The sequence below is a fragment of the Scyliorhinus torazame genome, chromosome 2, assembly GCF_047496885.1.
Source record: "Scyliorhinus torazame isolate Kashiwa2021f chromosome 2, sScyTor2.1, whole genome shotgun sequence".
Classification (NCBI taxonomy): Eukaryota; Metazoa; Chordata; class Chondrichthyes; order Carcharhiniformes; family Scyliorhinidae; genus Scyliorhinus; species Scyliorhinus torazame.
In genome coordinates, this window is record NC_092708.1 from 320,869,996 (window position 1) to 320,894,813 (window position 24,818).

Genomic DNA, 24,818 nt, shown 5'->3' on the forward strand with positions numbered 1-24,818 from the left:
GATGGGTGCACTTCCCACAGATGAAATCAGATGGGACACTGTCGGCGTCCCTCACCTCAAACATTCTGCAGGAGGGTGGGACAGGCAGGGGGGTCCAGCATTGCCAAATTTACTGTACTATTATTGGATGGCCAACATGGAGAAGGTGCTGGGTTGGTGCAGGGACCCGGGAGCTCTCTGGGCTCAGATGGAGTCGAGCCCACTTCCATTGGTGCCGGCAAGGCACTCAACGAACCCAGTGGTAGTGTCCACACCAATAATATGGAGGCAACTCCACCAACATTTTAAGTTGGGGCAGCTTGAAGGCTGGCTCATTTGTGCTAGCTACCTCTTGGGAGCACAGTTGGATACAACATTTGGTACATTGAGAGAGGGCTGGGGAGAGTGGGAGATTTATTCTTGGAGGGGCAGAATTCCAGCCTGGGGGAGCTGAAGGAGAAATGTTTGCTGTTAGGCTCAGACATGTTGAGGTGTCTCCAGGTGCAGAGCTTTGTTCAGAGGTTTCTTTTCTTCAGATTTCCCAGTGGTGCATCCACCATCTTGAGGATTCTCTCCTGCTCGGGATAGGAGGGCAATACGTCCAGCATGAATGAGCAGATAGTAGGGCAAGAGTTGAGTTCGGTGGAAGGGGTAAAAGCTAACGGCTGGAGGAGTTGGCGCCAATACTGGAAGAGGTGGTGTGGAGTGAAGAGTGAGGGGATGCGAAGGGCGAGTACTACATCGTTGTGTGCAAGTCTGAGCCTTATCCAAAGAAAGAGTGTGTTTCGAGTCCACCTCAATAAGGCAAGGATTAGCCGTTTTTGTGAGGGGGTGGAGGATAGGTGCGAGTGCTTCTCAAGGGAGCACGCACACCATACACACATTTTGGTTCTGTCCTCAGCTGGTGGGTTTCTGGAGGTCCTTTTTCAACACCATGTCGGCAATCCTAAATATTGAGCTAGGTCCTGCCCTCTGGTGGCTAGTTTTGACGTTTCAGAAGTGCCGAAGGTTTGGGTGGGTGCAAGTGCTCTTGCCTTCACCTCATTGGGGGCGCGGAGGTGCATCCTGCTGGTCTGGAGGTTAGCCACACCACTGTGTGCCTCGACGTGGCTAGGGGTTTTGATGGAGTTTTGGAACCCCTAGAAGGTCAAATACAGAGTGAGTGGGTGGATTGAAGGGTTCTACCGGAGATGGTTGCCTTTTATATTGTATTTCAGAGAATTGGTCACTGTTAGCTGTTTGGGAGGTGGGTGATTAGGTAAGGGGGTTTCTTTTCTTTTAAGTTGTTTCACGCATTAAAAGGTTGCGGTGGGCATTTTTGGTGGGTTTGTTTGGTTAAGAGTTTTTGTTCATATGTTTTGTAATTTTGTATGAAACGTTAAAAAAATGTAATAAAAAACATTTCCAAAAACAAAAGTGATACTCCAAAGATGATCAAATATCTGCCTCTGGAAATTACCTTGTTTTGCACCCTGAACCTCTGTTAACCTTTTCTCATGCTCTGTAGTTATGTTCCTGAGAAATTTCTGCATATCCTCTTGTCTTCTTTCAACTTCCTCCTGCAGCTGAGTCTGTGAATCAAAGCTGAAACTGTCAACACAACTTATTTCCTGCAACTCAAGGTATAAATATAGAAATTAGTTTTAAAAATGAGACCTTTGATAAGACAAACACATTACATGGCACAGTACATTACGATCAGTGGAAAGGAATGATTAATATCTAGGTATTATTTATTCAGCCATAGTAAAATGTGATTAATTAACCTCAACAGTGGATGCATTTGTTTTATTGCTTAACACAATACCAATACTCAACTTATTTCCACAAAACAAGAATGAGAATAAGATAGCTTGCCCATTGGACTTGCAATACGTCTAAATTTCTTATGTGACAGGATTTACTTTTAAGATCCAATTTGTGAATATATCAAAGAAAACTTTGGGAACATTGATTGGGTAGATAAAGGGCAGATTAAAACATACAGGTACTCCCTTTGGGAGGAATAAAGAAGAATAAAGAACGGAATTTAAAAACTGCTTTTCAAAGTAAAGAGCGGAAAATACTTTAGGGGTTCAGCTACATAGCAGAACAATTTGATAAAGCTATAAAAATACACATGTACATCCTTGGCTTTACAATTTAGGTACTGAATACTAAGGAGAATGCTAAACATATGGAAATAATTGATTAGGTTTTCACTCGATGACTGCATTCTGTTTTGGGCATTCTACTTTAGGAAGGATGAAAAGGCCACGGAGAAGATGCTGAAGAGAGTCACTAGCTAATGCAAGCAATGAGACACTTGTTGATCAGGGGAAAGGAGAGAAGTTGTGGCAACATTCAATAGAGTAGGGTTCTCAACAAGAAGCTGATAATGTTCAAAATTGTAATTGGTTTTGATAAAAGGTTAATCCGGGAAAACTATTCCTACTGATCCCCGAGTCAATTATGAAGGGGCATGAACTTAATGAAAAAAAGTGAGGGGAGAGCACAGGAGACACACTTTATGCAGTGATCTAATACAGCATGGAATTTCCTCGTAATACCAATGGAAGCAGAAACCACTGAAGAAAATTAAAACGTGAAATGGATAAATATTTGAAGTAATAAGGAAATTTCACAGGGACTATGGAAAGAGCAGGCAAACGGAAGTGGATGGTTCTTCCAGAGTCAGTGCAGTGCACAATGGGTTGAATGACTTCCTGTAATAAAGTGTTATACAACCTTCACAGCTCAATTACAATGGATTTGATAGCAAGTCAACATGAGATGAAGCAGCAATTTTCATTTATTAATAAATTTAGAGCACCCAATTCTTTCTTTTCCCAATTAAGGGACAATTTAGCGTGGCCAATCCACCTACCCTGCAGCAATTTTTATTTATATCAGCACATTTATAACTTAATAAAACATCCCAAGGAGCTTCATCAGAGAACAAAACAGGACACAAGTCACAAAAGATATTAGGTCCAATGACTAAAAACTTGGTCACAGGTGTAAGTTGTCTTTTTTAATTAAAAAGAGTGTCTTAAAGGAGAAAATTGAGGTAGAGACACAAGGGTTGATGCAACTGAAGATGTTGGCACCACCAGTGGAGCAGTAAAAATCAAGGATGCTCAACGGGCCAGAATTAGAGTGTGAACAAGGATAAAGAGTTTTATTTTAAACAAATGACTGCTTGAATGGGAACCAATGTAGGTCAGGGGGCACAAAGGTGAAAGAGGAAAAAGACTTGCTGCGAGTCAAGACCTGGATAGAAATTATATGACTTCACAGTTATAGAGTGTAAAATGTGGGAGATCAGTCATGAATGCTTTGGAAGAAGAGTCTATGTCATGATATGCAAACTTGCAGCTAATGAATACATAGAATAGGACATGACCAATGAGCAGTCAGGCCACTCAGGGGTGGTATCTCATTATAAAAAGGGATGAGGCACTCACACCCCGCCTCTTCCCACAGACCAACATCTACAGAGTGAGACAGGGTGTATCCTCAGCATCACACCCCAGCACGTGGCTGAGAGTAAGGCTGGTTCAGTTAGACTGAGTAACTACATTTAGATTAGCAGAGAGTCGAACTCATTGAGAACTGTGCTAATAGTTCAATAAAACACTTTGAACTCACTTCAAAGTCTGGAGCATCTTTTACTCAAAACTGCTTCAAGTGATAGCTTGTGTTATTCCAAATTACATAACACAACAGTCTAAAGGCAACAAAGGCACAAATGAAGGCTTCAGTTGCAGATGAACAAGTACAGGGGCAAAGTCAGGCCGTGTTACAGAGGTGCTGGTCTTAGTGAAGGTACGAGTCTGTAGCTGGAAACCATCCAGGGGATAAATATGACACAAGTGTTGCGAACAGATTGCTTTAGTTTCAGACCGTCACCATGGAGCGGGATGCGAGGGAACAGAGCTTGGAGCAGGGACTGAAAACAATGGCTTCAGTCTTCCCAATATTTAACTGGATTAAATTTCTGTCCATCTAAGACTGGATGTCAGATGAGCAGTCTGATAATTTAGCAACAGTGGAGTGGAGGAATCAAGAGAGGTAGTAGTGACATAGAGCTGCATGTATGCAGATACATATGAAACTAACTGTTTTTGGTTGTTATGGAGCAGCACATAGATGAGAAATAGGAGGGGGCTAACGATAGATCCTTGGGGGACACCAGAGGGAACAATGCAGAATGGCAAGACGAGCCATTGCAAGTGACACAATACAATTAGATAGCTAAAAATGGAGCTAGGCGAGAGATGGGCAACTTAGATGGACAACAGTGGAGAAGTATTGGACGAGGACTATGTGGGCAACTGTGTTAGAGATTGCAGAAATATTGACAAGGACATGAAGGGAATCTGTACCTTTCTGACTTTGATAAAGGCTGTTTTTATTGTAGCAAGCATGGAGGCATTCAAGTATTTGAACAGGAGGTTGGAAATGAGACTGAGTTTGCCAAGATAGTGTAGTTTGCCAGGATACTGCAGTCAAGCATTTTGTTTGAACAGTGTGTGATTATTGAAAGTGTAGAGAGTGAGACGATACCTGAAGAGAGAACTGCTAACAATAAAAATCAGCTGTCATGAAGACCAGGGCAGTCAGCATTTTAATGGATATAGGCAGCAGGGTTAGGTCTGAGACAAAATGAAAGAGTATGGAGAAGAGGAGTGAAACAAGGTTTCTACATAAATAGCACAAGGGAACACAAGACAGCAACAGAAAAGTTTCTGATGCAAGATATAAAGATTAGTTTGAATAATATTGAAGTAATCGTAACTAGCGATATCAGTTTTACCTTGTCACCTGAAATTTAACCCAAAAAAAAGCCAAAGGAAGAAAAAACGATTTTATCAAATTCTTCATAATCCAGGAGATCAAGAGAAAATTATTCAGGAAAAACTCCCTCCACGAGTTACGGTATAGAAATTAATAAATTGCAAGTGTAGGAAATAATTCAAGTTAACTTAACAAGTGAGCTTTGACAAAGGGTCACCTGGACTCGAAACGTTAGCTCTTTTCTCTCCCTACAGATTGTGCCGGACTTGCTGAGATTTTCCAGCATTTTCTCTTTGGATTCAAGTTAACTATCTCCCTCCACAGATTTCCTCCGTCATTTCCTGTTTTTATTGCAGAAAAGAATCTACTTGGTAAAATCCAAGTAATAGCATTATGTTCAAAACTAGCACTCCAAATAACTGCTCTGCTGCAGTTTATTGGTTCATCTTACAGAATGTTGCAGAAGCATACAATGTTAAATATACAAAATGCTTGTCTGAACATTTAATTAAGTTTCTTACTGATCTTGGAGATTACTATTTAAATCAGGCAGGGAGGCAACAAGTTCATACCATTCAATTTTTATTTTGGTAAAACTGAAATTTCCTCCAATAATCGGTACAACCACTAACCTAATCCATCAAACCACTGGTGTCTCAAAATCCTGTTTGCATGAAGTATTTTTATACCTTGAGTTGTTGAACAGTCTGTTCACAGGAAACCTCCAAGTTCTTTTTTTGCACCTCTTCCTGTTGAAGGCGATTTGTTTTCTCTGTAAGTTCATTCATTAATCTGGCATAGTCCTGACGCAGTTTGTTCAGTTCTGTTGACTGTCTGCATTCAAATTTATAAACAAAATTAATGGCTTTACAGTTTTAAACAGTATACAATTCTAAAATAGTACTTCGTTCCCCCATTTCTGAATACATTATTCTGGAGAACAGACTGATATGCAAACATAATACTTAGCGGCTTTGAATTTCACAATGCAATTCAATGCCTGAATTTGCACACATCGGTTCAATCACAGACAAAATTTAAAAGAAATTGAAAATACATTAGGAAGGACCTACACCATCAGTGACAGCAGATTGGGAGTAGGGCAAGAATCATCAAGCTTGTCAAATAAATATTTTGATGGAACAAAACAAACATCTATCATAATTGTGTCCACTTATTTCGCAATCTCCTTTTGGCTATTTATCTCCTGGAGGCAGCAACATGTAGTGTCAGAGTGGGGTTGGAGGATGTGAATGCAGACAGGGACCCCTGGGAGAAAATCATAACACATGTAGAGTAGCTCCACCCAATTCTAGAATGTAGTGGTAAGATCCATTTGAGGGAGCACAGGGCAGTCTGGAAGGCAGCAGTAAGAAGCACTGGAGATGTGGTGTGCTCTGGTGAAGCAAGAGCAAATGGGAGAATTTAACTCTCTTTTTTTAAAAAAAAATGATCCAGGAGGATAAATGAGTGACCACAGGGGGTAAACCAATTGTTAATACTAACATTTTTACCCACAAACTAAAGCTGCAGAGCAATCTGCAAGTCAATGTAGCATCACGGGTGTTAACAATTAGACGGTCTGCTCACATTTCTGAAACCTCTAACATAATGGAGTACAATAAAGTACTCTGTCAATGTTGCAAGATGAACAATGATCCTTTCAAAGAGCAAAGAACAAAGAAAAGTGCAGCACAGGAACAGGCCCTTCGGCCCTCCAAGCCTGTGCCGGCCATGCTGCCCGTCCAAACTAAAATCTTCTACACATCCGGGGTCCGTATCCCTCTATTCCCATCCTATTCATGTATTTGTCAAGATGCCCCTTAAACGTCACTATCGTCCCTGCTTCCACAACCTACTCCGGCAGCGAGTTCCAGGCACCCACTACCCTCTGTGTAAAGAAATCTTGCCTCGTACATCTCCTCTAAACCTTGCCCCTCGCACCTTAATCCTATGCCTCCTAGTAATTGACCCCTCTACCCTGGGAAAAAGACTGACTATCCACTCTGTCTATGCCCCTCAATTTTGTAGATCTCTATCAGGTCGCCCCTCAACCTCCGTCATTCCAGTGAGAACAAACCAAGTTTATTCAACCTCGCCTCATAGCTAATGCCCTCCATACCAGGCAACATCCTGGTAAATCTCTTCTGCACCCTCTCTAAAGCCTACACATCCTTCTGGTAGTGTGGCGACCAGAATTGAACACTATACTCCAAGTGTGGCCTAACTAAGGTTCTATACAGCTGCAACATGACTTGCCAATTTTTATACTCCATGCCCCGGCCAATGAAGGCAAGCATGCCGTATGCCTTCTTGACTACCTCCTCCACCAGTGTTGCCCCTTGGACCTGTACACCTAGATCTCTCGGACTGTCAATACTCGAGGGTTCTACCACTGTATATTCCCTACCTGTATTAGACCTTCCAAAATGCATCACCTCACATTTGTCTGGATTAAACTCCATCTGCCATCTCTCCACCCAAGTCTCCAAACGATCTAAATCCTGATGTATCCTCCGACAGTCCTCATCGCTATCCGCAATTCCACCAACCTTGGTGTCGTCCGCAAACTTACTAATCAGGACTTCCGGTTGCGGCGATGCGGAGCTAAGCCACACATTTCGGCAGCTCCCGCTATAATGGACTTTTGGGCTCTCCGGAGGAGCCCCAACGGAAATTTTTTGATTGAATCCCGTGTGGGAAAGTGAAGTAAGGTCCCCCCTTACGTCGTATGGCGGGGATTGGCGGTGGAGCGACGGAGAAATAGGCTCTGGAGCAGCGGCAAAAACTAGGGGGAAAAACCAAGATGGCGGAGGACGGAGATCGAGCAGCATGGGGGCCGGACCGGCAGGAGTTCCTCAGGCACTGCGTGGAGGAGCTTAAAAAGGAGGTGCTGGCGTCAATGCTGTTGGCGATCGAGGGGCTGAAGGAGACCCAGAAGGCCCAGGCGGTGGAGCTCAGTGAGGTGAGGGATAAAACTAATGAGAATGAGGACGAGATCCTGGGCCTGGCGGTAAAGACGGAGGCGCACAAGGCGGTGCACGAGAGGTGGGCCAAGAGACTTCAGGTCCTGGCGAACCGGTCGAGGAGGAAGAATCTCCGGATTCTGGGTCTCCCCGAAGGAGTGGAGGGGGCTGATGCCGGGGCGTATGTGAGCACGATGCTCCATTCGCTGATGGGTGCGGAGGTCTCTCCGAGCCCCCTGGAGCTAGAAGGGGCTCACCGGGTCCTGGCGAGGAGACCCAAGGCTGGCGAGCCGCCAAGGGAGATAGTGGCGAGGTTCCAAAGAGAGTGTCCTGAGATGGGCCAAGAAGGTGCGGAGCAGTAGATGGGAGAATGCGGTGATCCTAGTCTACCAGGACTGGAGCGCGGAGGTGGCAAAGAGGAGAGCTGGCTTCAACCGGGCCAAGGCGGTGCTGCATAAAAAAAAAAGTGAGATTTGGAATGCTGCAGCCTGCGCGACTGTGGGTCACTTATCAGGACCGACACCACTATTGCGAAACGCCAGAAGAGGCTTGGACCTTTATCCAAATGGAAAAATTGGACTCGAACTGAGGGGCAGTGGTTGTGGGGGAAGATGTTGACTGTATACAGGGTTGTAAATATAGGTAAAGAATGTTTCACGGGTGGGATGATGGATGGGGACGGGGGAAAGAGTTCTTTTTTTTTGATGATAGTGGGGAATGTGGGCGTCGGTGCTGGAGGGCGGTGAGACTCTGGGATGAGGGAACTGGGATAAGGCCGCAACAGGAGCTGCGCCACAGGGGGCGGGGCTGGCTCAGGAAAGCGCAGGCTTTTTCCCGTGCTAGGCAGGGACGTAAGGAGGAGGAGAGATTCCCACACGGGGGAGATCAACGGGAAGGCGGGGTCAGCAGACTCACGGAAGTAGTATGGGGGAGCAAAGGAGCTAGATGCGGATCTAGCGGGGAAGGGGGGAGTAACAGGGTTGTTGCTGCACTGGCCGAGGGGGAACTGAAAATGGAAGAGGTGGGCACTTAAAGGGACTGAAGGCAGACGTGGTCATGCTTCAGGAGACACATCTGAAGGTGGCAGATCAGGTCAGGTTAAGGAAGGAATGGGTAGGACAGGTGTTCCATTCGGGGCTGGATGCGAAGAATAGAGGGGTGGCAATACTGGTGGGGAAGCGGTGTCGTTTGAGGCCAAGAACATAGTAGCGGACAATGGAGGCCGATACGTGATGGTGAGCGGTAGGTTGCAGGGGACGGGGATAGTACTGGTAAATGTATACGCCCCGAACTGGGACAATGCTGGATTCATGAAACGGATGTTGGGGCGTATTCCGGACTTGGAGGTAGGGAGCTTGATAATGGGTGGGGATTTTAACACGGTGCTGGACCCAGCATTAGATCGGTCCAGATCTAGGACGGGGAAGAGGCTAGCTGCGGCCAAGGTGCTCAGGGGGTTTATGGATCAGATGGGGGGAGTAGATCCGTGGAGATTTGCCAGGCCTTTGGCCAGAGAATTTTCCCCCATGTACACAAGGCCTACTCCCAGATAGATGTGTGTGTTCTGGGCAGGGCATTGATCCCGAAAGTGGAGGGAACGGAGTATTCGGCCATAGCCATTTCAGACCACGACCCGCATTGGGTGGAGCTAGAGCTGGGGGAGGAGAGGGACCAACGCCCATTGTGGCGGTTGGATGTGCGACTGCTGGCAGACGAAGTGTGTGGGAGGGTGCAGGGGTGCATCGAAAGGTATCTGCAGGCCAACGACAACGGGGAGGTGCAGGTGGGAGTAGTATGGGAGGCGCTGAAGGCAGTGGTCAGGGGAGAGTTAATCTCCATCAGGGCTCATAGGGAGAAGAGAGAGGGCAGGGAAAGGGAGAGGTTAGTGGGGGAGATTTTCAGGGTGGACAGGAGATATGCAGAGGCTCCTGCTGAGGGACTACTCAGGGAGAGACGAAGTCTCCAAACGGAGTTCGACCTGTTGACCACGGGGAAGGCAGAGGCACAGTGGAGGAAGGCACAGGGGGCGATGTATGAATATGGGGAGAAGGCGAGTCGGATGCTGGCACATCAGCTCCGTAAGAGGATGGCAGCGAGGGAAATAGGTGGAGTCAAGGATGGCAGGGGAACCACGGTGCGGAGTGCGGTGAAAGTAAATGAGGCATTTAAGGCCTTTTATGAGGAGCTGTACAGATCTCAGCCCCCAGCGGGGGAAGAGGGGATGCGACGATTTCTGGACCAACTGAGGTTCCGAGGGTGGAGGAGCAGGAGGTGGCTGGTTTGGGGGTGCCAATTGGGGTGGAGGAGCTGGTTAAAGGACTGGGGAGCATGCAGGCAGGGAAGGCCCCGGGACCGGATGGGTTCCCGGTGGAGTTCTATAGGAAGTATGTAGACCTGTTGGCCCCGTTGCTGGTAAGGACCTTCAATGAAACAAGGGAGGGGGGGGGGACACTGCCCCCGACAATGTCGGAGGCAACGATCTCTTTGATCCTGAAGCGAGATAAGGACCCACTGCAATGCGGGTCGTATAGACCGATCTCGCTCCTCAACGTAGATGCTAAGTTGCTGGTAAAAATGTTGGCTACGAGGATTGAGGACTGTGTCCCGGGGGTGATTCACGAGGACCAGACGGGATTCGTAAAGGGTAGGCAGCTAAATACCAATGTGCGAAGGCTCCTAAACATGATAATGATGCCATCGGTGGAGGGAGAGGCGGAGATAGTGGTAGCTATGGACGCGGAGAAGGCCTTTGACTGAGTAGAGTGGGAGTACCTTTGGGAAGTGTTGAGGAGGTTTGGGTTCGGGGGGAGGGTTTATTATTTGGGTTAAGCTCCTGTATAGAGCCCCGGTGGCGAGTGTGGCCACGAACCGGCGGAGGACAGAGTATTTCCAGCTGTATCGAGGGACGAGGCAGGGGTGCCCCCTGTCCCCTCTGCTGTTTGCATTAGCAATTGAACCTTTGGCCATGGCATTAAGGGAGTCGGGGAAATGGAGAGGGGTGGTCCGAGGGGGAGAGGAACATAGTGTCGCTGTACGCAGATGACCTGTTGCTGTATGTGGCGGATCCAGTGGAGGGGATGGTTGAGGTCATGCAGATCCTAAGGGAGTTTGGAGACTTCTCGGGCTATAAGCTCAATGTGGGAAAGAGTGAGCTCTTTGTGGTGCATCCGGGGGATCAGGGAAGAGGGATAGACAACCTACCGTTGAGGAGGGCGGAAAGGAGCTTTCGATACTTGGGGATCTAGGTAGCTAGGAGCTGGGGGGCACTGCACAAACTTAATTTGACGCGGCTGGTGGAACAGATGGAGGAGGACTTTAAAAGGTGGGACATGTTGCCACTCTCGCTAGCGGGCAGGATACAGTCGATTAAAATGGTGGTCCTCCCGAGGTTTCTTTTTGTATTCCAACGCCTCCCAATTGTGATTACCAAGGCCTTTTTTAAGAGGGTAAGCAGGAGCATTACGGGATTTGTGTGGGCAAGCAAGACCCCGAAGGTAAGGAGGGGGTTCCTGGAACGTAGCAGAGATAGAGGAGGGTTGGCGTTGCAGAATCTGGGTGGCTACTACTGGGCAGCCAACGTGGCGATGATCCGTAAGTGGGCGATGGAGGGAGAGGGGGCGGCATGGAAGAGGTTGGAGATGGCGTCCTGCAAAGGAACGAGCCTGGGGGCACAGGTGACGGCACCGCTGCCGCTCTCGCCGACAAGGTACACCACGAGCCCGGTGGTGGCGGCACGGCGAAAGATCTGGGGGCAGTGGAGACGGCACAGGGGTGCGATGGGAACTCGGTGTGGTCCCCGGTCAGAGACAACTATCGGTTTGTCCCGGGAAGGATGGACGGGGGGTTTCAGAGCTGGCATAGGGCAGGGATTAGAAGAATGGGGGACCTGTTCATTGATGGGACGTTTGCGAGCTTAGGGGCGCTGGAGGAGAAGTTTGGGCTACCCCTGGGAAACGCTTTCAGGTACATGCAAGTAAAGGCGTTTGTGAGGCGGCAGGTGAGGGAATTCCCGCTGCTCCCGGCACAGGGGATTCAGGACAGGGTGATTTCGGGAGTATGGGTCGGAGAGGGCAAGGTGTCGGCGATATACCAGGAGATGAAAGAAGAGGGGGAGGCTTTGGTAGAGGAGCTGAAGGGTAAATGGGAAGAGGAGCTGGGGGAGGAGATTGAGGAGGGGCTGTGGGCTGATGCCCTAAGTAGGGTTAATTCCTCTTCCTCGTGTGCCAGGCTCAGCCTGATACAGTTTAAGGTTATTCACAGAGCGCATATGACAGGGGCGAGCGGAGTAGGTTCTTTGGGGTGGAGGACAGATGTGGGAGGTGCTCAGGAAGCCCGGCGAACCATGCCCATATGTTTTGGTCATGCCCAGTACTGGAGGGGAGTTGCGAGAACAGTATCTAAGGTGGTGAAAGTCCAGGTCAAGCCAAGCTGGGGGCTAGCACTATTTGGAGTAGCGGACGAGCCGGGAGTGCAGGAGGCGAAAGAGGCCGGCATTCTGGCCTTTGCGTCCCTAGTAGCCCGGCGAAGGTTTTCTGGGGGGCATTCGATCAAGAAAATACATGAATGATCCGGAAAACTGATGTGTATGGGAGGAATCCAATGTACAAAGTTCTGTATAATATTGACTTATTGACTTGCCATGTTCATGTCTTGCTATGCGAGAGGGGGGGGGGGTTTGTATGGTTGAAAATTGTTTAAAAATTCTTAATAAACATTTCTTTTTTTTAAAAATAACTTACTAATCACACCAGTTACATTTTCCTCCAAATCATTTATCTATACTACAAACAGCAAAGGTCCCAGCACTGATCCCTGTGGAACACCACTAGTCACAGACCTCCAATGAGAAAAGCATCCTTCCATTGCTACTCTCTGCCTTCTATGGCCTAGCCAGTTCTGTATCCACCTTGCCAGCTCACCCCTGATCCCATGTGACTTCACCTTTTGTACTAGTCTATCATGAGGGACCTTGTCAAAGGCCTTACTGAAGTCCATATAGACAACATCCACTGCCCTACGTGCATCAATCATTTTTGTGACCTTCTCGAAAAACTCTATCAAGTTAGTGAGACAAGACCTCCCCTTCACAAAACGGTGCTGCCTCTCACTAATACAACTTTCACACACAACTGTAATTGTGTTTACCTCCAGAAACTCAAACAAGTGATGGGAACACATCTAAAACTCCAATACTTAGTCTAGTTTACTAAATTTCAATTTGAGCTATATAAAGCCATTTTGTCACTAAAGTAATGTTGTAGTTATCAATAGATGCTCTGCTATTTTTAAAAGATATTCAAATTTTATCAATAATTGGTTATGAGACGTTTTCAGCTAATACAGGTCCTTACAAAGTTCAAAGACTCTGTGGTAAGATTACCCAAGTACTTAAGTGCAAGACAAACTCTTCACATCTTACACCCATTTCTGAACACGGAATTGCATTCACTTGAATTTTTGACTTTACAAAATTCACAGAACATTTAATTCAGGTTATTCTTTTTGAAGGGTTTGAATGAGCTTATGGCTTATTCTTGCAAAATGGCCACTCCTATTTCTTGTCACAGCAGCAGCATCGGTGCAAACAGCAACAGTTTTCCCACTTCAGGGGACTCAGATACCCTTAAATTATCCCATAACCTCTATTTCTCACTCATTGCTTGCTTTAGCAATGTATAACAAAAGATCTAAAATTCCAGCCAGCTTAATAGAAACTAATAATTGTGCTGCAAACTAGCAGTGTCAGTTGTCTTATGAAACCGAATTGCAAACTGTTTTGTATTCGTGAAGTCTGTCAATTTACATTTCACATCTCTTTAAACCGCTTCAATTCTGTACTGTCAATAGAAAAATGGTATGGTCTTCAACTCTTGTCCTGTTCGTTTATTTTACGTGATTTTGTTATGCTTTTATGATTAATGATGTCCTTTGTCATGTATTTGACCAACTCATGTACTGTTTGATATTTTGTTTCTAATTTTTGATTTAATTTATATGCAAGTGTATTAAAGTGAATAATTAGCAATAAAGTTGTATTTTGGACACCTCCAATCAACCAGATAATCGACTCTTATTAGAAGATAAAATAAAAGATCCTACAGCTCTCTACCTACACAGAAATCAGTTTCCTCAATGCAAGCTTAACTAACTTGGTTGTCCTTGTGAAACCAGTCAGTCAAGACAGGAATTCAATCTCGGACTCCAGTCAGTAGTGAATCCTGTGGGAATGGCCAGCAATAAATCGGTACTCAAAACAACACATTTGCAGTTAACATTTTAGTCCTTATCCGGACAACTCACTTGCTCTCCATTTGAGTGGGGGCCTTGCTCACAGCATCTCTCAGAATCCTGTTTTCTTGTTTCAATGATTCGGTTTGTTCTTGAAGCTGCCGAAACTGAAGGAAATGTTTTTTCAGTCACTGAATTACAAAAGGTTATATTTAGCTTATCTTTGCAGTCCTTCACAGTAGAAAGCGACAGTTCAAAAAAATAATGAATTTGAGATTAAACAGTAGAATTGCGACCAACAATTGTTACCCTTTTGACAGAGCTTTCTATCTAGCAAAATGTCACTTTGCAAATCAGAAGAGTTTTGCCAGAACCATTTAGCTGCAGACCCAATTAAAGGCATCATGGCTAAAATAAAAGAAGAGTTCCTGAGGCAAAATGAGAGTGACTGTCCTTGACACCAAGGCAGTATTTGACCAGGTGTGGCATCAAGGAGCCAACTGTTGAATAGGAATCAAGGAAAAAGTCTCCAATGGCTGGAGCGTACCAAGTAACAAAGAAAGATGGTTGTTGGAGGCCAATCATCTCATTCCTGGGCCATTGCTGTAGTTCCTCAGGCTAGTTAGTGTCCCAGGCCCAACCCTCTTCAGCTGTTTCAATGACCTTCCCTCCACCATATGACCATGGTGATTGCAGCAATTTATTTAATTCCCAACTCCGCAGACACCGAAACAGTCTGCGTATGGAGCAAGCCCGGGATAACAAGTCTGGCTTTGGCTGCTAAGCAGCAAGTGACATTTGCACACACAAGTGCCAGGCAATGACCATCTCCAACAAAAGAGGATCTAACCATCTTCTCTTAACACTCAACAGTATTGCCATCATTAAATCCTCCACGAATAGCTCGAGGGGTTATTAAAGAGAAACTTAAATTGACCAGCTCCAAAGAGGCTGGGGACTTTTCAGCAAGTAACTCAGCACCTGACTCTGCAAAGTCCGTCGACCATCTACAAGGCACAAGTCAGAATTATGTTGCATTACTTTCCACTTGCCTGAATGTGTGCGGCTCCAACAACAGTCAAGAAGTTGGATTCCATTCAGGGCAAAGCAGCCCGCTTATCAGCATCCCATCTACCATCTTAAAATTCACTCCCTGCACCACCAGTGCAGTGTAGTACCACTTTCAAAATGCACTGCAGCAACTCACCAAGGCTTGACAGCAGCTTCCAAACCAGTGACCTCTACCAACTAGAAGAACAAGAGCAGCAAATTCATGACAACACCACCACATGCAGGGTCCCCTCCAGTCGTACACCATTGCAATTAGGAACTATATCGCTATTCCTTCATCGTTATTGGGTCAAAATCCTGAAATACCCTCCCCCAACAGCACTGGTGTGCCTACACCACATGGTCTGCAGTTCAAGGCCGCAGCCCACGACCATCGTCAAGGGCAATTGGGGATGAGCAACAAATGCTGGCCATGCTAGCGATGATTACATCCCATGAACAAATTTTTCAAACTACACTCAACTGAAAAATAAAGAATTAATCTGTAGAATAACTCCGTCCCTCAACCATAATAAAAAAAATACTATCTTTCAATATTAAAAATGATAACGGTGATTAGGTACAGCGTGCCAACGGTGTAGATATGGTGTAAAGTGCCAAATTTGCATATCTTCACATATCTGCAGATTTTAGACAGTACTGTAGAAATGTAATGGTTTTTATTCAATACCAACTGATACAATCTCACTCAGTTTGTTGGACATGTGGACATGCCGGTGTTGGACTGGGGTGAGCACAGTAAGAAGTCTTCCAACACCTGGTCCAACAGATTTGTTTCGAATCACTAGCTTTCGGAGCACAGCTCCTTCCTCAGGTGGTTATTCCTCATGGGAGGAAGGAGTTGTGCTCCAAAAGCTAGTGATTTGAAACAAACCGGTTGGACTTTAACCCAGTTTGTTGGAGTAATCTAATTTTATTTAACATTTAGTCCATGTTAGATTCACTGGACTAATTATAGTTGGTGTTAAATTGGCAGCATTTGTAGCACAGCAAAGATTATGGTTACCATGCCATATGAAGAAAATCCCCCTTGGGGTCTGTGTAATGCAAAGGCACTCTTCCTTCACCTCTTGAATAAGAAACTCTTCCAGAATGCAGAATGAAAAATATGTACATGATGTTGCATAGGGGCTGGTTTAGCACACTGGGCTAAATCACTGGCTTTTAAAGCAGACCAAGGCAGGCCAGCAGCACGATTCAATTCCCATACCAGCCTCCCCGAACAGGTGCCGAAATGTGGTGACTAGGGGCTTTTCACAGTAACTTCATTGAAGCCTACTTGTGACAATAAGTGATTTTAATTCATTTCATATACATTTCAAGTAACACAGAATGCTGCAGATACACAGGAGTGAAGCCACTGACACAAAACTATGTTTAATCCAGCACGATTCATCAAAATCATTGGTCTCAAGACTAAACTTCAAGAATCACAATCTATGTTTTTAGATTAAACGGCAACCATAATATTCTCAAGGCATAAGCATTTATTGGTAACTACTTGTAGCAGTGAAAAATGGTACTTCACAACAATTAAAATATTTAAAATATAGTTTATAGCCAGTTATCACGGATGGCATAGGGACTACATCTCCATGAATATTGCTGGCCATCCCTTTTAGCACAGTATTTATATTCATGGAGGGCTACAAAGCTAAATAGGGCTACAAGGCTAAATTGTTTCAAGTGCAAGTTAGCAAAAAAAAAAAAAAGGCTACCTTTTTAAACAGTGAAAATATGCAATTTCTAAAACAGGATCTGCCAATAAGAAGAAATTATTGTTTTTTTGACCATCTTTTCCGTAACATCCTATGAAGGGTCCAGTTCAGCACACTGCTCACTTAAGGTCCAATAGCTACTTAAAACTTACTTCACAAGACTGCATAAACAGTTCCTCATCTTTAATCTTGGAAACGTTATGTTAAAGGTGAAAAGTTACATTTCTCATTACTAAAGTAAAGTACATTTTGGTTTTTAAATCTCAAGTGATTGTCTTGTGGAACCAAACTTTGTGCTGCAAAACAATTCTGAAAGCAAGACAGTGAAGATGGTGAATTGTGTGCTTTTTAAACCATGAAACTACTTACTTCATAAACTCCAGCACAACATTAGAATCAATTGATGTTTACTGTTACCAATTTGTGCTATTTCACAGTAAAAATATATGTAATTAATTGAATTGTAATCCTACTTGGGATAAAAGAACAGACCACAAATTGGTTGCACCAATTGCAAAAAAAAAAAAGTAATCTCCTATAGATTTTCTCCTGTGTTTTAACTCCCACACGAAGAAAAAGAGAGCTGCTATCTATAAACCGCTGTGATAACAAATAAACAAAACAAAAAGTGCCACAAAAATTCAAATTCACTGTTTGCCGGGTAAATTGATTAGAGATAGTTAGAAAGAGTAGATCATTTTGATTTACCTGCATCTGAGTTTCATTCATATGATCCTGATAGCTAACTTGCAGTTTGTTCTGCAAAGCCCCAAGTTCCTTTTCAAGGGCAGTGCGTTGTTCCCTTAGTTTGGTCTCAATTACATTGGCTTTCTGCTTTTCAGTCACTAACTCCTAATGGAATTTAAGAAATGATGACAGCTTAAGTCACAGCTTTAAAAAAAAAACACCGCTTAAATCACAAAGCCAAAACAGGATTCAGAACGGTAGACAAGAGAAGCGAGAAATGAAGTAATGCTTGTAGTCTTTAAATACAGATCTTTTCTGCCACTTGGAAAGTCACTCACCCAAAATTATCCATTTACAGTGCACATGGCACATTATCTTGCAAAATATAAGAATAAAAGCTCTCAAACACTAATAGAATTACATTAATACAATAAGATCTTGCGAGTGAAAATTACAGAAGGTAGATGGGTCAATGGAACTTGGACGTTTGTCACTATGGTCTGCTGAAGCACCAAGTTTTGAACAGAAAAATTACCAAATATATTTTTCTCCCAAACTAGCCAGAAGGATTTTTGCCTCCGAAGAACGCTGCATGACTGGTGGTGTGTGCGTGCGCACGGTAGGGCATATCGCATAACTATGGTTAAATGGTTCATGCTACTTTTTGATGACAGTTCCATCTTGTTTCATTGGATTGTGCTATTAAGAGAAATCAAAACTTTGAATGTACAAACTTGCATTGAAGTTTTTTGTTTAATTAAACACATCAGAATAGTTTTCCAGTGAGAAGCACTGCTATTTCCTGCTATTCCGAGTACTATTAAAAGTGATGCAACTCTTCCTCACCTAACTTAAGTACTCAGTTAAAAGCTGCAAAATTGACTTGAGAGCAAGCCTCTGACTTTCCCCGAATTAAAAAACTACTCCTACTCACCTCTACTCTTCATTATTATGCATAAACCACTTAAAGTGTCTGCTCAGCTAAGTCACCTGCTGGGATGTAATTAATGGAAACTATTTTATAATTTTATTGGAAATAATTAGCAATGTCACCAAGAGTTTTCTACCATCTTAAAACTGATGTAAACGACATAATTTGATTGCTGTTTTATCTAGGGGCTGTTATTGTTTGTTAATTGTGTTTGGTGATTGTACATAGGTGACGAACATTAACTGGGGATTTACTTGAACCCCTAATAAATAGACAAAAATAAATAAATAGACAGACTAAACCGGAGGTTGCTGGGTTAAGTGCATACTTGTATATTTAGAGTTACACATTGCAAGTGTGTAAAGTTTGATGCTAGTTCTATCCTTCATCATCAATTGGCTTTCTGGAACAGGTGTGTTTAATCATTGTAAATGGTTTGTTAACCCTTCATAACCTACATTGACCATATTTCCAATTATTACATTTAAGCAGTAATGCAGAATTCAGAAACCCTACGCTTTGCTGATTAATCAAAGTCCCATTAAACTGAGGCCAGAATGCTCACCAGGACTATTACAATAACCTCTAGGAATAATGATCACAGGTAATTAATGAAGTGTATTACCTGGTTCAACTGTTTGCATGTATCACTTGAGAGAGTAACCTCATCTTGTAAAGCTTGAAGCAATTTTTCCTTATCCTGTAACTGCTGCTGTAACGCAGGAACTGGATCACATTTTACTCCAGGCTGGAAGAGATCAAGAATATCCCTTACCATAACTCCTGCAAACAATGCTTTTGCAGTGAAACTAGGACTGGATAAACTAAATAAACTAAACAAAACAACCATGAACGTCATAACCAAAAACAAAATGCTGGAAATACTCTGCAGGTCAGGCAACATCAAGAGGGGGAGGTTGATGCTTCAAGTTGATGGCCTTTCATTAGAAAAAAATTGATCCATACAGTTAACATATTTACTCCACAGATGCTGAGGATTTCCAGTTATATTTGCTTTTACTTCAAAATATCAACATCCACAGTACAGGTTGAGTATCCCTTATTCGAGGAAGCTCTGAAATCTGCACTTTTTCCAGTGTAGGCTGCTCCTAGCATGGAGTTTCGTTCCTGTGGCCGAACACATGTGCATGTGTGTATCCTTCCAATTAACGGTATGAGTTTGTTGCACCAAAAGAGTTAAACCCAGTACTGATTCCATGTCAGAAGGGAAGCTGCATTGACACAGCACTGACTGGCGACTCCGAGCAGTGTTTGAGGGTCTTTGCAGCTTGGTTTTCCAAAATTTGAAAAATTCTGGAATAGGAGATATTCTTGGCCCTGAGCATTTCGAATAAGAGATACCCAACCTGTATTTTTCCCTTTTTTAAAAAAAAAAAATCTTTAAACTGCTTGATGATAACTGCCTTGGCTCACACAAGTTTTTCCAACATTTTCATGTCTGTAATACAAGTGTGGCCAATTCAAGTTTTTCTAATCCGTCACACTGCTTGTGTTTAGTTCACAAGAACTAGTTTCAGCAAGAATTGCATCCAAATTAAAACGGCAAAACTGTTTCCGCTAATCAACAGCAATATGAAGTAATAACTGAAAATTAGTTTTTAAGGTTGATTTGAAGTTAAAGTCAACCAAGTCCCTTCAAGTTCATCCACAACCAGAATGGTAGAATACTTGTGGATCAAACTTAATACTAGTGTTCAGCGTTGGTCAACACCCCCCAAAAATACATTGCAAAGAGTTTGACGACCAGCAACATTACTATTTCCAAAAGTAAGACGATTTATCGGAGGAAGCAAGAATTCAAAATCCTGTTCTTTAATTGCACTCCTCCTCGACACACACAATTTAGGAAGAAACAAAATATTGATAAAGCAGGCTCAAATTATGGCATCAACATAGGCTGTAAAAGTGGGATCAAAATACTTAAAACTGAATAGACAAGTATTTTTACTCAAATATTTTCAATGTACAGGCAAAATTATTGAACTGCCCAAATGATGTTTGTATGCTGTGATGGGAGAATGCAAGAACTCAAAGATAAGTGTAAAAAAAGATCCAAACAGGTACTCCACATAATATCAAGCAGCATTTCAAATCAAACCAAACCAGTTAAACAAGCTCAGTGTCCCGACCTTCAGCAAACTGTAAAAAAGTGCACAAATTCTTTGAAGAGGTAACCAGTACAGTCGACAAGGGGGAGCCAGTCGATGTGGTATATTTGGACTTTCAGAAGGTGTTTGACAAAGTCCCGCATAAGAGATTATTGTGCAAAATTAAAGCGCATGGGATTGGGAGAAATGTATTGAGGTGGATAGAAAACTGGTTGGCAGAGGGGAAATAAAGAGTAGGGATTAATGGGTCCTTTTCAAATTGGCAAGCAGTAACTAGTGGGGTACCAAAGGGATCGGTGCTGGGACTCCAGCTATTCACAATATATATTAATGATTTTTAGGAGGGAACAAAATGTAACATCTCTAAGTTTGTAGATGATACCAAATTTGGTGGGAGGGTGAATTGTGCCGAGGATTCAGGGATCCTACAGCAAGATCTGGACAGGTTGGGCGAGTGGGAAAACCAATGGCAGATGCAGTATAATTTGGATAAGTGTGAAGTTATTCATTTTGGAAGCAAAAACAGGAAGGCAGATTACTACCTGAATGGTTCGAAATTGGGAGAGGGGAGTGCGCAGCGGGACCTGGGTGTCCTTGTGCACCATTCGCTGAAGGTAAACATGCAGGAGCAGCAGGCAGTAAAGAAGGTTAATGGTATGTTGGCCTTCATTGCAAGAGATTTCGAGTATAGATGCAGGGATGTGTTGCTGCAATTGTACAGAGCCTTGGTGAGGCCACACTTGGGTGTATTGTGTGCAGTTTTGGTCTCCTTCTCTGAGGAAGGATGTTCTTGTTCTCGACGGAGTGCAGCGAAGGTTTAACAGACTGATGCCAGGGATGACGGGACGGTCATACGAGGAGATTGACGAGGTTGGGATTATTCACGCTGGAGCTCAGAAGACTGAGGGGGGTGCTCATAGAGACTTATAAAATTCTAACAGGACTAGACAGGGTAGATGCAACCAATGATGGGTGTGTCCAGAACCAGGGGTCATAGTCTGTGAATTCAGGGTAAACCATGAGGGGCTTAGCATTGTGGATAGCACAATTGCTTCACAGCTCCAGGGTCCCAGGTTCGATTCCCAGCTTGGGTCACTGTCTGTGCGGAGTCTGCACGTTCTCCCAGTGTACAAAATTGCCCTTAGTGTTGGGTGGGGTTACTGGGTTATGGGGATAGGGTGGAGTGCGGACCTTGGGTGGGGTGCTCTTTCGAAGAGCCGGTGCAGACTCGATGGGCCGAATGGCCTCCTTCTGCACTGTAAATTCTATGATATCCGGGCACTAGTTACTGCCTGCCAATTTGAAAAGGACCCATTAATCCCTACTCTTATTTCCCCTCTGCCAACCAGTTTTCTATCCACCTCAATACATTTCTCCCAATCCCATGCGCTTTAATTTTGCACAATAATCTCTTATGCGGGACTTTGTCAAACACCTTCTGAAAGTCCAAATATACCACATCGACTGGCTCCTCCTTGTCGACTGTACTGGTTACATCTTCAAAGAATTTGTGCACTTTTTTTACAGTTTGCTGAAGGTCCCGCACATCTTTGGACTGTGGGAGGAAACCGGAGCACCCGGAGGAAACCCACGCACACACGGGGAGGATGTGCAGACTCCGCACAGACAGTGACCCAAGCCGAAATCAAACCTGGGACCTTGGAGCTGTGAAGCAATTGTGCTATCCACAATGCTACCGTGCTGCCTCTTGGCGAGAGATGGGCTGCACTTCAAATGAAAATAGCAAAGAAGTTAAAACGGTAGCAACCAGTCATCCAAAATCGACAGGATGTTGTTTAGGGGCAGATGGCAGAAAGTGAAAACATTAAGGATGCGAGAAATTGACGTCAGCCATTTAGCTCTTTTGAGCCTACTTAGCCATTCAACAAGATCATGGCTAATCAACTCGTCCCATAACAATAATAATCTTTTAGTGTCACACGTAGGCTTCCATTAACACTGCAATAGAGTTACTGTGAAAATTCCTTAGTCGCCACACTCCGGCTCCTGTTCGAGTACACCAAGGGAGAATTCAGAATGCCCAAGTCACCTAGCAAGCATATCTTTCGAGACTTAAGCCAGGGCGGTATGATATCACAGTGGGTAGCACTGTTGCTTCTAAACTCCGGGGTCCCAGGTTCAATTCCTGGCTTGGATCACTGTCTGTACGGAGTCTGCACGTTCTCCCAGTGTGTGCGTGGGTTTCCTCCGGGTGCTCCTGTTTCCTCCCACAGTGCAAAGACGTGCAGGTTAGGTGGATTTGCCATGATAAATTGCCCTGAGTGACCAAAACGTTTAGGAGGGGTTACGGGGATAGGGTGGAAGTGGGCTTAAGTGGGGTGATCTTTTCAAGGGCCGGTGCAGAATCAATGGGCCGAATGGCCTCCTTCTGCACTGTATATTCTATGATTCTGTGATCCCGGTTTTGGGTCACTTGTGGAGTTTGCACATGCAGACATGGGTCTCACCCCCACAACTGAAAGATGTGCAGGGTAGGTGGATTGGTCATGCTAAATTGCCCCTTATTGGAAAATATAAGAATTGGGTGCTTTAAATTTCTTTTTTTTTTTTTTAAATCTCATTCTATAACCCATTATAATCAAAAGTCTGTTGATTGTTTTTTGTCCCAAATATACTAAACAACGGAGAACTCACTGTTCCCTGGGGTAGAGATTTCAAAATACTCAACGTGACTGCATGTTCTAGATTGTCAAAGTCATCTTTCTACCCTTTCAAGCCCCTTAAAAAAAATTCTATCAAGTAGATGAATTTTTAAGTCCTCCAGCTGCCCTGGTGGGATTTAAACTTATCTCATGAATAACCTTAAAGCCTGAATGAAGGTCATGTCAACGCAGGCACACACAATAAGTGTCAGTTGAAAACTATGATATAAAAATAAAAAAGGTTGCTATCGTGGGACATTTTAGGTATCTTGAGTGTTCAGAACAGTCGGAGAAAAGGGAAACACGGTGGCACAGTGGTTAGCACTGCTGCCTCATGGCACTGAGGTCCCAGGTTTGATCCCGGCTCTGGGTCACTGTCCGTGTGGAGTTTGCACATTTTCCCCACGTTTGTGCGAGTTTCGCCCCCACAGCCCAGAAATGTGCAGGCTAGCTGGATTGGAAAAAATGAATTGGGTACTCTAAATTTTTTTTTTTTTTTTTTTTTAAAGTCGGAGAAAGAGGCATTTCGGACCAGGTGAACGTTCAATCTTAAGAGGTGAAAGTAAGCACCAACTCATACATTAGAAGAACTGTGGGGCATTTTGTATGGATGACTTCATCCAAAATAATTTTTTATCAAGTAAAGCATGAGTATGCTACTTACTTTCTGCCAAATATCGTGAAGCACCGTAGCCTTCTCTTTCAGAATATCGGCAACATAGATAGCTTCCTCCTCAGTAAATGTCATAGTTTTCAAAGAAGAGAGAAAATCCTTAAATTTGATATCTGCATTTTCTGAAAAGGAAGTATAATCAGCATCACATTTTAAAGATCATGTAGTAACTTGTGGGCCTCCTGAGACAGTAACTGAACATTTGAAATATTCTATGGAATTGCATTTATTCAACATTTAACATCAAAACTGAAAACACCTCAACTGTTACAAACTCCCGTTAGAATAGGACACAATCAACTTTTTTGTGGAGTGGGCAATGGAACTTCTGTAACTAATCAGTTCAAAACAAAAATCAGCACATTTGTATGAGGAAATGGAGTTATTTCATTGACAAGGCATTCAGTCAGTACAGAAAGAGAAGGCAAAGCACAGGCCAGCTGATAAATGTACTTCTCTAGCAATGTGCTCAATAGCCATCAAGAAAAGAAATTCAGGTGAGCACACATCAATCCTGCTCAAACAGTTAAGGTGTCATGGTTAAGGCTGGAGCAGTTGAAGCTTGATTTCCAACTTATTGGAATAAATTCACCTCCCATTAGTTTAGTGGAACCATGACTAGGTTTGACATCACCAGGTGAAACTGGTAGTACATGCCTGTTGCCAGTTTCCATATATGGAAGTGAACAATGGAAGATGAAATAGATACATGTCCATACATATAGTGGCACAAGTGACAACGGAAACTGGAACATCACTGTGGGTTGCAGCGGAGCTGATGCACTGCAGTACCATTTGAATGTTAACTTGCAACAACCGGATGAGTAACATGGGCATTAGTAAAGAGAAAATCCACAAGCTTTCATTCATAAATAATGATCAGATGATGCAACTGCACTAGAATAATGTTTTATTTAATTATTTTAAAAGCTAAAGAACTAATGGACCAAAAAGGAAATTAAGATAAGGCTACAAGTAGTTTTGTATGGCAGGA

At 43.8% G+C, this 24,818-nt stretch overlaps 1 protein-coding gene across 8 annotated transcripts in view; it reads right to left on the minus strand.

Moving 5' to 3' along the window:
• The window catches only part of ktn1 (kinectin 1), a 180,507-nt gene that overhangs the window by 103,180 nt on the left and 52,509 nt on the right, over nt 1–24,818 (minus strand). For all 8 annotated transcript variants that reach the window (XM_072489693.1, XM_072489692.1, XM_072489694.1 and 5 more), the window contains 6 exons: nt 23,816–23,946; nt 18,985–19,107; nt 17,450–17,593; nt 14,025–14,119; nt 5,448–5,592; nt 1,439–1,550 (listed from right to left, as the gene is read on the minus strand). In XM_072489693.1, the coding sequence (XP_072345794.1) occupies nt 1,439–1,550; nt 5,448–5,592; nt 14,025–14,119; nt 17,450–17,593; nt 18,985–19,107; nt 23,816–23,946 (750 nt within the window). The remainder of the gene's footprint in view (nt 1–1,438; nt 1,551–5,447; nt 5,593–14,024; nt 14,120–17,449; nt 17,594–18,984; nt 19,108–23,815; nt 23,947–24,818) is intronic.